Source organism: Tachysurus fulvidraco, chromosome 10 (genome assembly GCF_022655615.1).
Source record: "Tachysurus fulvidraco isolate hzauxx_2018 chromosome 10, HZAU_PFXX_2.0, whole genome shotgun sequence".
Lineage (NCBI taxonomy): Eukaryota > Metazoa > Chordata > Actinopteri > Siluriformes > Bagridae > Tachysurus > Tachysurus fulvidraco.
Window position 1 is genome coordinate 20,920,762 of NC_062527.1, and position 14,805 is coordinate 20,935,566.

Consider the following 14,805-nt stretch of genomic DNA (forward strand, 5'->3'; position numbering starts at 1 on the left):
GAATCATGCCCATTTTGTATTTATGCATGGTTCTTGACTTTATAAACTGATCAATGTTGTGGCAAAATAATGACTGATAAAGAATATCAGACTACCGTCTCACCAGAGCTGGTGGTGAACTATTGATTTTAATTTGTTAAAGAACTTAATGCCTATTCAGACTGTTTGACGACAAACACTCCAGTTTGCATTCAGAATTGTCTCATGTATTAATCAATGTCATTTGCAGCTTATTAAAGAGCTGGAGCGTCTTCGTCATTGCATTACCGCTCTCTGCCAGGTTGAGCCTTGTTTCCAGGGAAACAGGAAATCAGAAGCTTTCAATACTCAGAGACAACGCTGAAATCCAAGGACCTCCGTCTACAACGAAGGCTTCTAGAAAACAAACCTCAAAACAGAGATAAATATGCTTTGGATCTGATACATGTTGTTTTTCTTGATTGGGATGAACCAAACCTAAACAGAAATACTAGTGCTCAGAATACAGGTATGTATTATTTCTATTACCGCTTCTGTTTTCTTACAGCATGCCTAGTAATCTCTGTACAAATCATAATCTCAATTAAAATGGATTCAGACAGGTGGTGTATGAAGCATTCCTTTACACCAAGTAGTAAAGCAGAATATGCCAAATCTGATTCTGTGCATACATGCTTATGACGTTGTTCTTTTTTTTCCTCATACCTAATGGCATTGACTAGAAACATATCAGCTGATCTGTGATATGTAAAAATCTTTCTATTGAAAATAAATACATTTTATCCTATATTTTACGCATACTGATTTAGTTTAAAATAAATCAGAATAAGAAAAATTTAAAACAAGTTAATGTGGATATTTTTACTAAACTGCCTGAACACTACTCGTGTTTTACTAAAAACTACTTTATATCTGTTTGTCTGTTTTCTTTATATCTCATATTTACAAATGTTTTGTTTAATCAATGTATACATAAATAACCCTTTATCATAATTATATCTAAATGCCTATAACGCTAACTCAACTACATGTTAAATGACTTAACAAGAATTTTGGTAATTTAATTAAGTTAATGATCATTTAAAATAAGTATAACCTCGCTTCTTCATTTTCAGAAAATGTGCACAGCTCTGGGACTACATGGAAATGCCAAGGATACACCTATCTCCAAATGATTAGAAGCTCAGCTTCTCACGTTCATATTCTGTTTTGAAAAAATAATCACAAAATTAACTTTGGTATAAGTTATGCCTGTGTGACCATAGTGAAGGACATCATGATGGATAACAAACTGCCCGAATCTTGCAAGCATACAAAAACAGTGGCCCTTGAAGAGATCCATGCCGACTCCCAGGCTGCAGAGCCCAAAGCTGGTCAGATCCACTCAACAGTGCTGAGTTGCTCAACAGTGGTGGTGGATTTAAGCCCTGGATCAGGTGAAGGACCCACGCGTAGGGAACGCTTTAAATCAGACTTGCAACAAGCCAGCCAAGAAATCACAATCCTGGTAACCAATCATGAGTCACCGGAGACAGAAATGGAGGAAAATGAATGTATTGGAGAAAGTGACGCCGATCCTGAGTTTATAGTGCCGAGTGAGGAGGACAGTCTGGATGTATCCAAGGTGGTGGCAGACTTGATAGAACTCAGCCAAATGCAAGAGACTTGTTTGATCAACAATAGTTCAGCAGAGCAAAGCACTGATGAATGCAGAGAGAGCCACAAAGGAGAAACACAAGCTAAAAGTGAATATGAGAACAAATCCCAATCTGAAGAGGGAGTCATTTCATCTGACTCAGAGGATCTTAAGAGGTCAGAAAAAACAGTGAGCGATGTGGCAATAAATCAAGGGAAATCCTTGGAAAAGAGCGACTCAGATTGGGACAAGTTACCTAGACAACAACAGCACATACAGACACAGGTCAGCCTAGAGGTTATATACCACTCAGCAGCCACCAGCCCCATGACCCCTCCAGAAGGTTCCACTGCTTTCTTCTTCCCCTACTGTCTTAACAAGCTGGGCAAAGGTGAAGGGAGTGAATTGGTTCCAGTGGAAACCAAGGATGCCGAGCTGGCAGTACAGACTTGCTCAGTGGCCACTGCTCCCATGACCCCTGTGGCTATAAATGCACCAAAGCTACTGGTAGAAACTCGTTCAATTGCAACATCACCCATTACAACAATCGCACCTGAACTACAGATAGAGACTCGTTCGATTGCCACAGCTCCCATGACACCCATTGCAACTACTGCACCTGAACTACTGGTGGAGACTCGATCAGTTGCTACATCTCCAATGACGCCCATAACAACAGTTGCACCCGAACTATCGGTAGAGATCCGATCAGTTGCTACAGCTCCCATGACACCAATAGCAAAAACTGCACCCGAGCTATCTATAGAGACCCGATCAGTTTCTACAGCTCCCATGACACCCATAGCAAAAACTGCACCCGAGCTATCTGTAGAGACCCGATCAGTTGCTACAGCTCCCATGACACCCATAGCAAAAACTGCACCCGAGCTATCTGTAGAGACCCAATCAGTTGCTACAGCTCCCATGACACCCATAGCAAAAACTGCACCCGAGCTATCTGTAGAGACCCGATCAGTTGCTACAGCTCCCATGACACCCATAGCAAAAACTGCACCCGAGCTATCTGTAGAGACCCGATCAGTTGCTACAGCTCCCATGACACCCATAGCAAAAACTGCACCCGAGCTATCTGTAGAGACCCGATCAGTTGCTACAGCTCCCATGACACCCATAGCAAAAACTGCACCCGAGCTATCTGTAGAGACCCGATCAGTTGCTACAGCTCCCATGACACCCATAGCAAAAACTGCACCCGAGCTATCTGTAGAGACCCGATCAGTTGCTACAGCTCCCATGACACCCATAGCAAAAACTGCACCCGAGCTATCTGTAGAGACCCAATCAGTTGCTACAGCACCTATGACAGCCATTGCAACAGTTGCACCAGAACTACAGGTTGAGACTTGCTCAGTGACCACTGCTCCCAGGGCACCCATTATTAAAATTGCACCTAAATTGCAAATAGACACTCGTTCAGTTGTTTCCATGACACCAACAGCAACAACTGCACCTGACTTACAGGTCGAAACTCATTCAGTTGCCACAGCTCCCATGACACCCATAATAACAGTCGCACCAGGGCTACAGATAGAGTCTCGGTCAGTTGCAACAGCCCCCATGACCCCAGTTGCCAAAACTGCACCTGAACTACAGGTTGACACTCACACTGTAGCCACAACTCCCATGACACCCATAGCAACAAGGGCACCTGAGCTCCGAGTAGAAACACGTTCAATTGCCACAGCTCCCATGACCCCCATAGCAAGAAGGGCACCTGAACTACGGGTAGAAACTCGTTCAATTGCAACAGCTCCCATGACTCCCATAGCAACAAGGGCACCTGAGCTACAGGTAGAAACCCGTTCAATTGCCACAGCTCCCATGACCCCCATAGCAACAAGGGCACCTGAACTACGGGTAGAAACCCGTTCAATTGCGACAGCTCCCATGACACCCATAGCAACAAGGGCACCTGAGCTACAGGTAGAAACCCGTTCAATTGCCACAGCTCCCATGACACCTATAGCAACCAGGGCTCCTGAGCTACGGGTAGAAACTCGGTCAAGTGCCACAGCTCTCGTGGGTCCAATCATCTTAAGCTCACCTGAGCTGATCCCAGAGCCAGAGCCAAGGGTCATATCATGTTCAGAGGACCCACCTGAACCAGTACAGGAACTTTGTTGGGATGAGAAAGGCATGACATGGGAAGTCTATGGTGCCATGGTTGAGGTATCTGTCCTGGGCTCAGCAATCCAGAAGCACCTGGAGAAACAGGTTCTGAAGAAGCAAATAAAACCACATGATACCTCATCCAATCAAACGTTGCCTTTATGCACCACTGACACTTCCACTCCTATTCATTCCACCCCACCTGCATTGTCAGCATCCAGTCGGTGTAGCTCGGCAAAAGGTAGCAGGAAAAAGGATGAGAGAAAAGGAAAAAGAGGCAGACAAAGGCGAAATCCTATTCGCTTATTTTTCAGAAACTTCAGAAGGCCAAACTGCTGCTCCCGGGTACATGCTGATTAGATGTATTGAAGAGACAGTACTTTGAAATTGCAATAGTAAGAGATTTAATTTGTGGCAATCCAGTTGGAAGACAATCCAGTTTTTCTCTATGTTTTAAGTATTGGATTATATATAAAGATTTTCTCAACTGATAAACTTCTGACTGGGAAACTCTCCCCAGTGGCATGATGGGTTTTTTTTTAATTATTCTTTCTTATTGTGTGTCATTTGTGAAATAATCCTAAAATATTTTATGAAGGGATTATAAAGCGAATCAAATGATTGGTGAAATGTCTTCAAGATTACAAAGCGAGTTCAGCTACACTGATTTAATAGCTGAACATTTCAATGATGCAACTTTCACAGACATTTCCAGTTCTGGACTCAAATCAATCATCCAGCTTCAGCAGAGAATCAAATTCCCAGAATCCTTGAGTATCAAGATCATGAGTGTGATTTCTTGTTTAAAGTGGATCAACCAGTGAAACATCAACGAGCAGACAGAAGCCTCCGATCATGGTTACCCCTTGTTGGATGGGGAAAGTGCTAACCTTCACACTTTTTACTGCAGATATATTGTTATTTTCTTTGCAATTGGGATGAAGCCTACAGAGTTGCATACTAAAGTGTAAATTTAAGAGGGATTTGGATACTTTCTATATTTCAGAACTCCCCTTGAATCCCTCTTTAATAGAGTGACTGAAAGGACCCTTAAGTGTGCCAGATCTTTTATTTTCCTTTGGAGTGTAATTAGCTAAGGGTTTGATGATATACAAGTGCATAGACAATCCTAGCTTTTTGCTTAGCAGTTATTTTTAGTGGTTTTTAGCCTTTCACATTATTTTTTAAATGTTTCACAGGTCTAAGTGTCCTTTACCCTATGTTCACTCTACCAAGTGACAGAATGGTGACTGCTCATTGTCTTTGTACATGCATGGTACAATTCTGTGAATATCATTGGTAGCAATCAGTGACAAAAGCACTTACAGTTGAACTGAGATTTTCTCAATCTTATATAAATTGTACGTTTGAATGCAACAAACTCAAACAATTGGCTAAAGTGAACAATTTCCTTACCCACATTTTAGTTCCTACTTACAATTACATCCCAAGTACTGTTTGATGTGCAAATTGTACTATTAGTTAAACATGTATTGAGACATTATAAAGAAAAAATAAAGCTTGAAAGAAAGTAGCAGAATTTATTGTTTTCTCTGGTACGTGCATGTGGCTAGTATAGTGTGCTTGCTTTACTACTCTGCCTATGAATCAAACAACTAATTTTCATTGATTCATTTATTATTCATTTTGTGTTTATCCAGTTAGTTTTAGAAGCTAAATATATAAATATTATTGTTTCTTAGAATGTTGGACAGGCCACACCCACTGCAGTCACTACACACCCTTGTTACTTGCTAGTGTGAATGCAGGGCTATGTACTCTTGTTGTGTAATACTATCGTAATCAGAATCATCTGCACATATCTAAGATGCTTTTAGGAATCGTGATTAATTAAATAAAAAAAAGTGTAACAGCTTCTAGTTTCAGATGGATTTCATGACCATAGACTTGGAGGAAGTGACTTTTGGATGAAACCTGAGTAATTTATTAATATGATATTTTAACAGCCTTTGTTTTCAGATGATGTTTCTTTAGTCATCCTGTAAATGTGTTTCTTTCTTGCACTCCGTGACAAAGATGCAATGGTTATTTGTATTTCGTCATACATTATAGGCATCACAACCATACACATCAATCATCAAGCTCACTCATGTAACTGTTATGCATAAATACATTAAAAACACATAAATAAATTATAGTTTCAAATATTTACATTGCTACTGCTTAAAATAAATTTAAAAAAAAGCAATTTCCCATGCAATAGAAATGGCCTATTTATCTTCAACTTTTAATTTCAACTTATAAATGTTTTTAATGCATTTAGTGACTGAGTTAAAGAAATATTTTTAAAAAATTTCTTTTAATATCGATTATCAGCCTATTAGTAGCATGTGGTGTTATTTGGAATCATCGAAGATAAAATGGATCAAAAAGTTATGCTAAGAAAATACAGGTACAATTTGCATCTGGGGAAAATATTAATGATAAGTCTATGGTTTAAAGGAATAAATGAGTGTTTATTTGAACAAACAAATAAATAAATAAATGGATTTTAAGACAAACCAATGTGGTGTAAAATTTTTTTAGAAATCATTGTTATTCCACTTGTAATTTCTGTGTTTCTTTGTTCCAGTTACACAAACAAAGAACCACAAGAAATCCAGAAATAAACACATTAAAAACAAACAAAAAGTAAAAACAGATTAAACACTGTTTCAGCATGACAATGCCTCTGTGCACAAAGCCCCTGAGCTCCATGAAGACATGGTGTGGAGGTGAAGGTTGGACTGGAAGAACCCAAGTGTCCTGCTCAGAGCATCTTTGAGATGAACTGGAACTGGAATCTCATAAACATTCCAACATCGGTGTCTGATCAAAGAAGATTTCTCTGATCTCTTAAGCTGTTCAGGTGCTGTTAATGAGGAGCAGAGTAATGCCTTGTCAATAGCTTCCGATCAGAATTTATGGATGTAATTAAAAAAAATCATATTTTGAGCCTAGAAACTTGTATTGTGCAGATGTTATTACACCTATTTTTTCAGCTGATTTAAGATTGTTGGTATTTACCGTATGTGAGCTGTCCATTTCTCACCTGGAAGTGATTTTGCAATTTGCTGTTCTTCAATAGACATCAATTTACCTGGCTGAAATTATGAAATGTTACAACAGTTAAGGTGAAGATCAAGTTACCCCACTGATTGCAGGTCTCACTCTTTCCTGTCATGACAACGATGGAGATTTCCACTCAAAACAAGTAGAGCTTTCTATTCAGTTGCTATACACAAGTCCTGCCACTAGATGTGACTAACATACTGTACTAAGAGAGACAGAAAGATGGACAGGACAAGGGCCTGTGAAGCTTCTTAGTTTAGACATTGGGTCTTTGTGTGGACTAAAGAGAAATCTAGATTATTTCAAAATAACACTGTTCACAATGACTACAGTGTTTTACATGGGGATTTAATGACTTGTCACCCCAAATAACATATGAGCTAGCATACAGTATAGAGAAACGTAACACATGTCAGACTTCACCATATCTACAGTGAAACAAAGTGATAGCAGAAGTGTGCTTTTTGATAAAATTATAGTGAACAGATGAAAAAAAAAGCCTGGGAGAAATTTCATCAAAAAACCAGGTCAAAACAAAACAGGTGTCTTCTACAGTGGACAAAAGTCAAAATCTAGCTCTGAATCCAACCAATCCGAAGAACCCAAACATCATAAAACCTGGAAAGAACTCACACCAACAGATTTAAAGTTCTTGAAGATCCATGTACAAGGTGTAGTGAGAGGGTTGAATACTTTTGCAAGGATCATTTTTAGTTATACATTTAAAAAAAAAAATCAGGATTTGTTGGTTTGCAATAAAAATACTTCCTGGAACATTCAGTGAAAGTGTCATTTGAAATCTGGTGACTATTAAAATGGTTGGAATACTTTTGCAAGGTAAAGGTATTGTTTTGGGGGGGGGTTTTCAGCTTCTCTCAACACCAACAGGTGCAAATTACTTACATAATAATTTTTCCTTTGTTTTTTTCTTCTCAAGTAGAATAGCTTCTTAAAATCATTTCTCATCAAATCCTGGTTATGAGCTTTAAGATCGAGCCGCTTATATTTGCATGGGCAAACATCCAACCTTTTCAAAACATCACGCCTCAAACAAGTGGATGACAGAAAATATACCGCAGGGACTGTTGCTCATCCGTGTATTCAGCTCTTCCGAAGCAACAAAATGGATTTATTTATTATTAATATTATTACTTTTATTATTCTTAATTATTGTAAATTGATTGAAAGTCAAATTACTGTGATGAAAATGGATCATTTTTGTGATAAAAAAAAATAAATAAATAAAAAGGTTTTACCCAAAATTAGTGAGCATTAACCTAGATTTAATCCTAAATTCTCATACGTGCCATTCTAAAGTTTTATTTGTTTGTTTTTGCTTGTTTTAAATGCTTATTTTATTTCAGAATAAAACTAATTAAATATCATTAAAAAAATTAAGGTGAAGCACAAATCAGGTGTTTTGCTGCTAGCTAACAGTATCTCAGCTAGTCACCATGCTAACATAGTATTCTACTACTAAAAATGTTTCTCTGATGATTTCACTCATTCTGTTCAGACGCTGCTGACGGTCTTCATGTTCATCAAACAGAATTTAGGTCTTTTGCAAAATGAAGTAAATTATTACTACTTGCTCTTGGACAGGAATGTCAACAGAAACTGTATTAAGCTTTGATGCTTTAAAGGTCGGCTGAATGGTATATTGTGCTAATACAGGCGCTTAAAACAGCAAACCCGCTTTTTATCTTTCTAATAAAACAGTACAATAGGACTTTTCTGTTTATTCTGTGTTGTAATTTGGATTTCAAGCAGCTGAATGTTTATTTTTCAGTGTTTGATTTAGTGAATAATTCTATTATTATTGAGTTTCACTCATGATTCAGCAGGTCAGTGTTTGAATCAGTATATCATTCAGTTATGACAAAGATTTACTCATAGGATGCAGCAGGTCGGTGTCTTGAGTCAAATGAGTTTCATAAAATAAAAACTATAAGTAAAAAGGAACACATATTTTTACTAAAACTATAAAATGAAATAAATGACCACAAAATGTCAACGTGAATAGTTTTTCAGGATTTATGATTATGTTTACAAAGCAAATGTAGTCATCATGTAATTTTTACTATACTAACCTTGGTAGCGTAGCTCCTGTGTTCCTCCACACAGTGAAATTTGTCGTACTTATGGTAGTGCACATTGTCTCTGATATCTCAAAACAAAGACACCTTGTCTCTTATATTTCAACGGTCAAGCAGGTTTCTTGGTTAAAAAACTCCTCAACAAGGAAAGGTTTAAAATATCAATGTTCTGGTCACAAAAGCAAAGATTGAGGGAATTAAAAAACGTTTTCTATATTTTTGTAGTGTAAACTATTAGAAAATAGCACTTACTACAAAAAAGAAAAAGAAAAAATGTTCCATTTCAAAAAAATGTTTTAATCTAATTTATTGAAGGAAAAAACTACAGTACATTACTGAGCAATAACAAGTGAGTTCTCATGAGTTCAAATAAGTTCTCATGTTGATTATCATCCACATCAGTGTCTGAGGTTAAAGTCACTCGTAGGAGTTTCACTTCGTCATCTCTTCACTCCACTCATCTGTGATTATACTATCATGAGAAAATAATTCCCCATTCATTTATCCATTCGCGGCATTTTGAGTTGATTATGATAGCACTGGGGCAGATATTTGTGTGACTATGTAATAAATCGTGACTCAGCACGCTTAGCTACAGTAGCAAGGTTTTAGAGATATTTTAACAAACCGAATGTTTTTCCTTCAGTGTTTGTTAAACAATATGACAACTTAGAAAGTAACTAAAATAAAATTATTTCTACATCATTTTAGTAAAATATATTAATGTTTTCTTTAAATTGAGATGTCAGTGTAAAATTCTTTGTAATTGTAATCGTTGTCTATTTCTTTTATGTTTACCTGTCCTGCGAAATATATTTCAGTAAAAGAGATAAGAGAAATACTTTCTTTGCTAAAGTGATATGGTGGAGGTGTTATCTACTCTGAGAGGGGAAAAAAAAGAAAAACTCTGATTAGATTCGAACCACAGGTGTAGGAAACCGAATGACAAGGCAGTTACAGACAAGGCAGAATTTTTGCATCCGATAAGCAGAATTTTGAACCATGACAACAAACTGCAGGTTGATGTGCTGTTGGTTAATCAGTGTTTAAGCACGTAATTAGCTAACCTTTCTCCAGTTTCCAGGATCAAACTGAAGTGCAGTCTAACAGTTCGCTTTTAAAAGTCTGATTACAGAGAGATCTACTTGGGGAAATAAAGGTGAAATGTTGTTACATGAAGACATCATGGAATATAATCTGCATGTTAAATTAATTTTTGTTTGCATACTGAAACTTTACATGTAGATGAAAGAGTTTCTGAAGTCTGTTTTATCTGTCCATCCATCCATTTTCTGTAGCACTTATCCTATAGAAGATCATGGAGATCCTGAAGCTTACCCACAGGAACTCAATCTTGGATAGGGTGTCAACCCATCACACACACACTTACAGAAATACACACTAGAGACATGTGTTTAGACTGGAGGAAGAACCCAGATGAAATCTCTGAAGCACCAGGAGAACTCCAAACACACAGGACAGGTGGAACAATTCCTCGACCTGAAGATACCAAACACTAAGCCACGGTTTTCCTCACTTTAATTATATTTTTTAAACGTATTAATAAACATGTCATGCATCACCTTGCGTTCCCTCACCAGACCAAAAAAAAGTCAGCGCTGACTTCTTCCATAATCTGTTAAAGAAACTTTTCCTAACAGGAAACCATTCATAACCATTTCAATAAGTGTTTGTATAATGATAACAAACAGATAACGAATTAAAAATAATGCACTGATATGAAGCAGTGATTCGTGTTCTAGTCGGAGCTGCTATAATCCACACCTTTGATTGATCTGAGACTGAAACAGAAAGTCAAAAATAAATTAAGAATTCAATAACATTAATAATGTACCTTATGTAACCAAAGTGACTGTATATTTTATTTACTTTGTTTTGTTATTTAAAATTTCATTAGCCACGCCCACAACCCACGGTTAGACAGCTACCCAGTGAGGTATTTGTTTATGTCCGCATGCAGACACGGTATGTAGGTCATCAGGGTTGGAGGGGGTTTAACAAAAATGTTTGTGGTTTATCAGTCTATTCTTTGTCTTGGTATTTCCTTTCAGCGGTAAGGTTCAGGTTGTAAATTTCCCAGAAGATGATGCAACAGTCATGAACTTTTTGCTTGTTTTTATCATGTATTTATCACTGCAGCTCATACATGCTGTGTAGAAAAAAAGGGAAAATCCATTTAAAAAGACAGAATCTCTTTTTCTAACATATTACAGAGATCTTGGCTGTTATAGCAGGACATAAAATTCACGAGTAATCATGTTATCTGTGTGAAAAATGAAATGTTTTCTAGTGGGCGTACTTTTTTGTACCACATCCTCTCTCTTATGTAAGACTTATCTCTCTCAGGAGAAAATGCTTCAGTTTATCTTGAAATCTGTTTATACCAAACATCATCTCTTCATAATCTTTTCTGTAGATTAATTAGAAATGATGATGAATACTTTAAATAACGGACAGATGTGACAGGCTGGAGCAGAGTGTGTAAAAATAAAAATATATAATTTTCATAAAAGTTCATGTCTCAACTCTTTTTCTCCTAGAGGACCAAAAATTTACCTTTTTTGGTTGTGTCTCTGTTCAGTATTGAATGTCTTGATCATGTCTCAATCAAAGTGGTGTTAATTAGTAGCTCATATGAAAGTAGACACTCTGGGATTTAAGAGTTTTAGAGTTTCATCAGTATTTCTCTTTTTCCGAGTCTACTAGGAATGATATGCTCTTAAAAAATCTTAAAAACAACAACAAGTTCTTCTCTCAAATCTTTAGACCAAATGTTGATTCAAACCCATTTCTGCTCTCTGAGATGCTCTGGGTTGTTGTTCAGGGTTCAAGGCCCAACACTGCCAAGCTGCCACTGTTGGGCCCATGAGCAAGGCCCTTAACCCCCACTTCTCCAGGGGTGCTTTATTATAGCTGCCCCTCCACTCTGACCACAACCTTCTCAGTTGGGATATGCGAAGAAAGGATTTCCATGGTGCTGTAATGTATATTTAGTGATAATAAAGGCTTCCATTCCCCATTTCCATATAACTAGGGCCACACCAAAGCAAATGTCTAGTGGCTAAATGTTTGCTCTAGGAAAAGCTGGTGTCATGGATAGGATTCTTTTAAGCATAGCTCAGTTACTGACATATTAATAAAAAATGTAGTTAAATGATGTACAATTAAACTGTCAGGACACACCTATGGCCTCTATTGTTCATGTGCTCAGTATATTATCAGGCCTTTGCTATTTTACACTTTCAGCTCTTTTAAGATTCCCTCAAGACGCTTCAGAGTCCAACTGATGCTTATATCAGTGGAAAACTGGGTTAATGCGGTGAGAACGCAGGTTCACCTGACAGTGTCAATGTCCTGTAGAACTCTGTCAAAACTGTCCCATAAAATATACACACATTTAGCACATGCCCCTATCTAGAGCGACTTACATTTTATCTCATTTTATACAACTGAGCAATTGAGGGTTAAGGGCCTAGCTCAGGGGCCCAGCAGTGTCAGTATGGTGGACATGGGAATAAAATTTCACAACCTTCCGATTTGTACTCCAACAGCTGAGTGTTAATCAAAGTCTCACTAGGCTACCAAATTCCTACACAGACAAGGATATGTACATGATGAGAATCAAATAATCTCACTGCCATATCAAGCTTTTTGTTCATTAAAACCAAAACCCTTTTTGGAGAAAAGCGCAGCCTGTGTAAAAAATCTCGATCCTGTGTCAATGAGTGTGTGTTTGGTGTTTGTGTACTCACAGTTTTGAATAACACTCAGTGGAGAATGGGTTTTTAGCGCATCATTTTGAGTCCCGTTTGGTCGCATGGCTTCACTGAGTGTGAACGGGATTATGGTAGGTTACTTTTAGCACAAAAAAAAGCCCTTTTATTAGAATGCAAAGAGTGCATGAGAACAAAATACGGCCATTGTGGTCAAGGGAGAAGGTATCAGAGGGTAACGGGACTGACTTCAGACTAGTTACTGCCAAGTGCCAGAAAGTCTGCTATGGCCTGGCTACTGTGTGTTGACGTAGCGAATGTTTTGCTAGCGAAGTGCCACCTAGTGGATATTGTGTAAAGCACAAACGTGCGGTGTGAGGTGGGATCACACGCAAAACCGCAGGCAAAAAGCAGGCATCCTTGAAGGCCACAATGGTATGAAGTTCTGCTTGATTTTTTTGTTTTGTTTTGTTTTGTTTCTGAAACACTGGTTAGTTAACGGCATTCACTAAATTCCAGCGGTTTCGTTACCACGACATAAAGTGGGTCGTGTTTCTGGAAGTCTTAGAAAAACGCCCCCTTACAAAAAAAAAAAGAGCATACCTATGATGGATAATGAAGGACAAAACTGTCATACAGATACCTGTAGATTTGATATTTTATATCTATTATGCTTCATTATCTTACAGTTAAGCTATTTTAGAAAACAAATAAACAACCAAAAACTACGGTTAGGGTTAGGGTTAGGGTTAGATTATCAAATAGGCCATGCCTACCCGATGACGCAATAACTGTTACGCTGTTCTGAAATCCCTGGAAATTAGTGCATCCTGTTAGTTAACTGTCACTTCCTGATTCTGATTCTGTCGCTTCCTGATTCTGATATTTAGAAATGTCTTTTGATGCTTATACCTGCAGAGAAATTGAGAATTAAACAAGAGGACAGGCCAAGGTTATAGCCTGTCTTGGTAAAGTAAAATTGAATAGCTGTGTTTATTATTCATCTTAGATTCCATGTAAGAGTTTGAGCATTAATATAAAGTTGTTGTCCATGTTATACATATGTATCATATACCACTATAGGAAGTTATGCTTCCCCTATTTTGATGCCCTTGGATGAAAATCACGACATCATCATTTAATAAATAAAATGTTGTATTCGTGGGCAAATTCAGATGACTGCAGAAGACTGTGGAAATCATTTGACTCTTCCAGGCGTGCACTGTGTAATAGTAGCGTCTGTCATCAGGAATAACCTCAGTGTTATGGAAATAACAATAGGGATTTTATACATATAATGAATGTGCTTTGCTGACAAGAAAACTCGACTTGCAAAAATACGCTGTTTTTTGGACTTGAGCTGTATATGAACTGACTGACTGTGATGTGTGTAGTGTCAGTCCCTACATGCTGCTCTGAACATCACGCCTCCTCCTCCTCCTATGTGCCACACCACTACACCTCATTTTAAACACATTTACATTTACATTTACAGCATTTGGCAGACGCCCTTATCCAGAGCGACGTACAAAAGTGCTTAAATCTCTAACATTGAATACATTAATGCTGGTTCACTGGGTTACATACTTAAGATACCATGAGTTTAAAACATTTGTTCAAAGTTACAATGAAAAAGTGTCAAGGTTTTTTTTTGTTTGTTTTTTTTTTAAATGCAAAAGATAAGGAAAGAAGTGCTAGTTGAAGTGTTTCCTGAACAAGTATGTCTTCAAACCGCCGCTTGAAAATAGCCAGTGACTCAGCTGTCCGGACCTCTAGGGGAAGTTCATCCCACCACTTCGGTGCCAGAACAGAGAAGAGTCTTGTAGTATACTTACCTCTTATCCTGAGAGATGGTGGAACCAGTCGAGCAGTGCTGGTAGATCGGAGGTTGCGGGGTGCAGTGCGAGGAAAGAAAGACTGGGCTGGGCTGGAACACGTGCATGACTGGGCTGGAACTAGAAGTCATTTAATAAGCTCTGCAGTAATTCTTATTTATTCTCTTTCCCTTTCCATCTCTTTCTTTCTTTTCATTTTTATTTTTTTTAATGTGGAAGAACTCTTTTCACACCAGTCCATAACATTTAAGGTGCATTTCTGGAGTCCTTTCTTTCCACATTATTTTACTATTTCCCTTTCCATCTGTTTCTTTATTTCTTCC

The 14,805-nt window shown here is 37.9% G+C and overlaps 1 protein-coding gene across 1 annotated transcript; it reads left to right on the forward strand.

Moving 5' to 3' along the window:
* LOC113660818 (calphotin) lies at positions 1 to 6,250 on the forward strand. The gene is made up of 2 exons (XM_027174618.2): positions 1 to 487; positions 1,095 to 6,250. The coding sequence occupies exon 2, from the start codon at positions 1,256 to 1,258 to the stop codon at positions 4,103 to 4,105; it is 2,850 nt and encodes a 949-aa protein (XP_027030419.2). The 5' UTR covers positions 1 to 487; positions 1,095 to 1,255; the 3' UTR covers positions 4,106 to 6,250.
* Positions 6,251 to 14,805: the final 8,555 nt, after the last annotated feature.

Bases quoted from the DNA above. Each gene is read 5' to 3' on its own strand.
- LOC113660818 (XM_027174618.2), top strand. From the start codon at position 1,256: ATGATGGATAACAAACTGCCCGAATCTTGCAAGCATACAAAAACAGTG.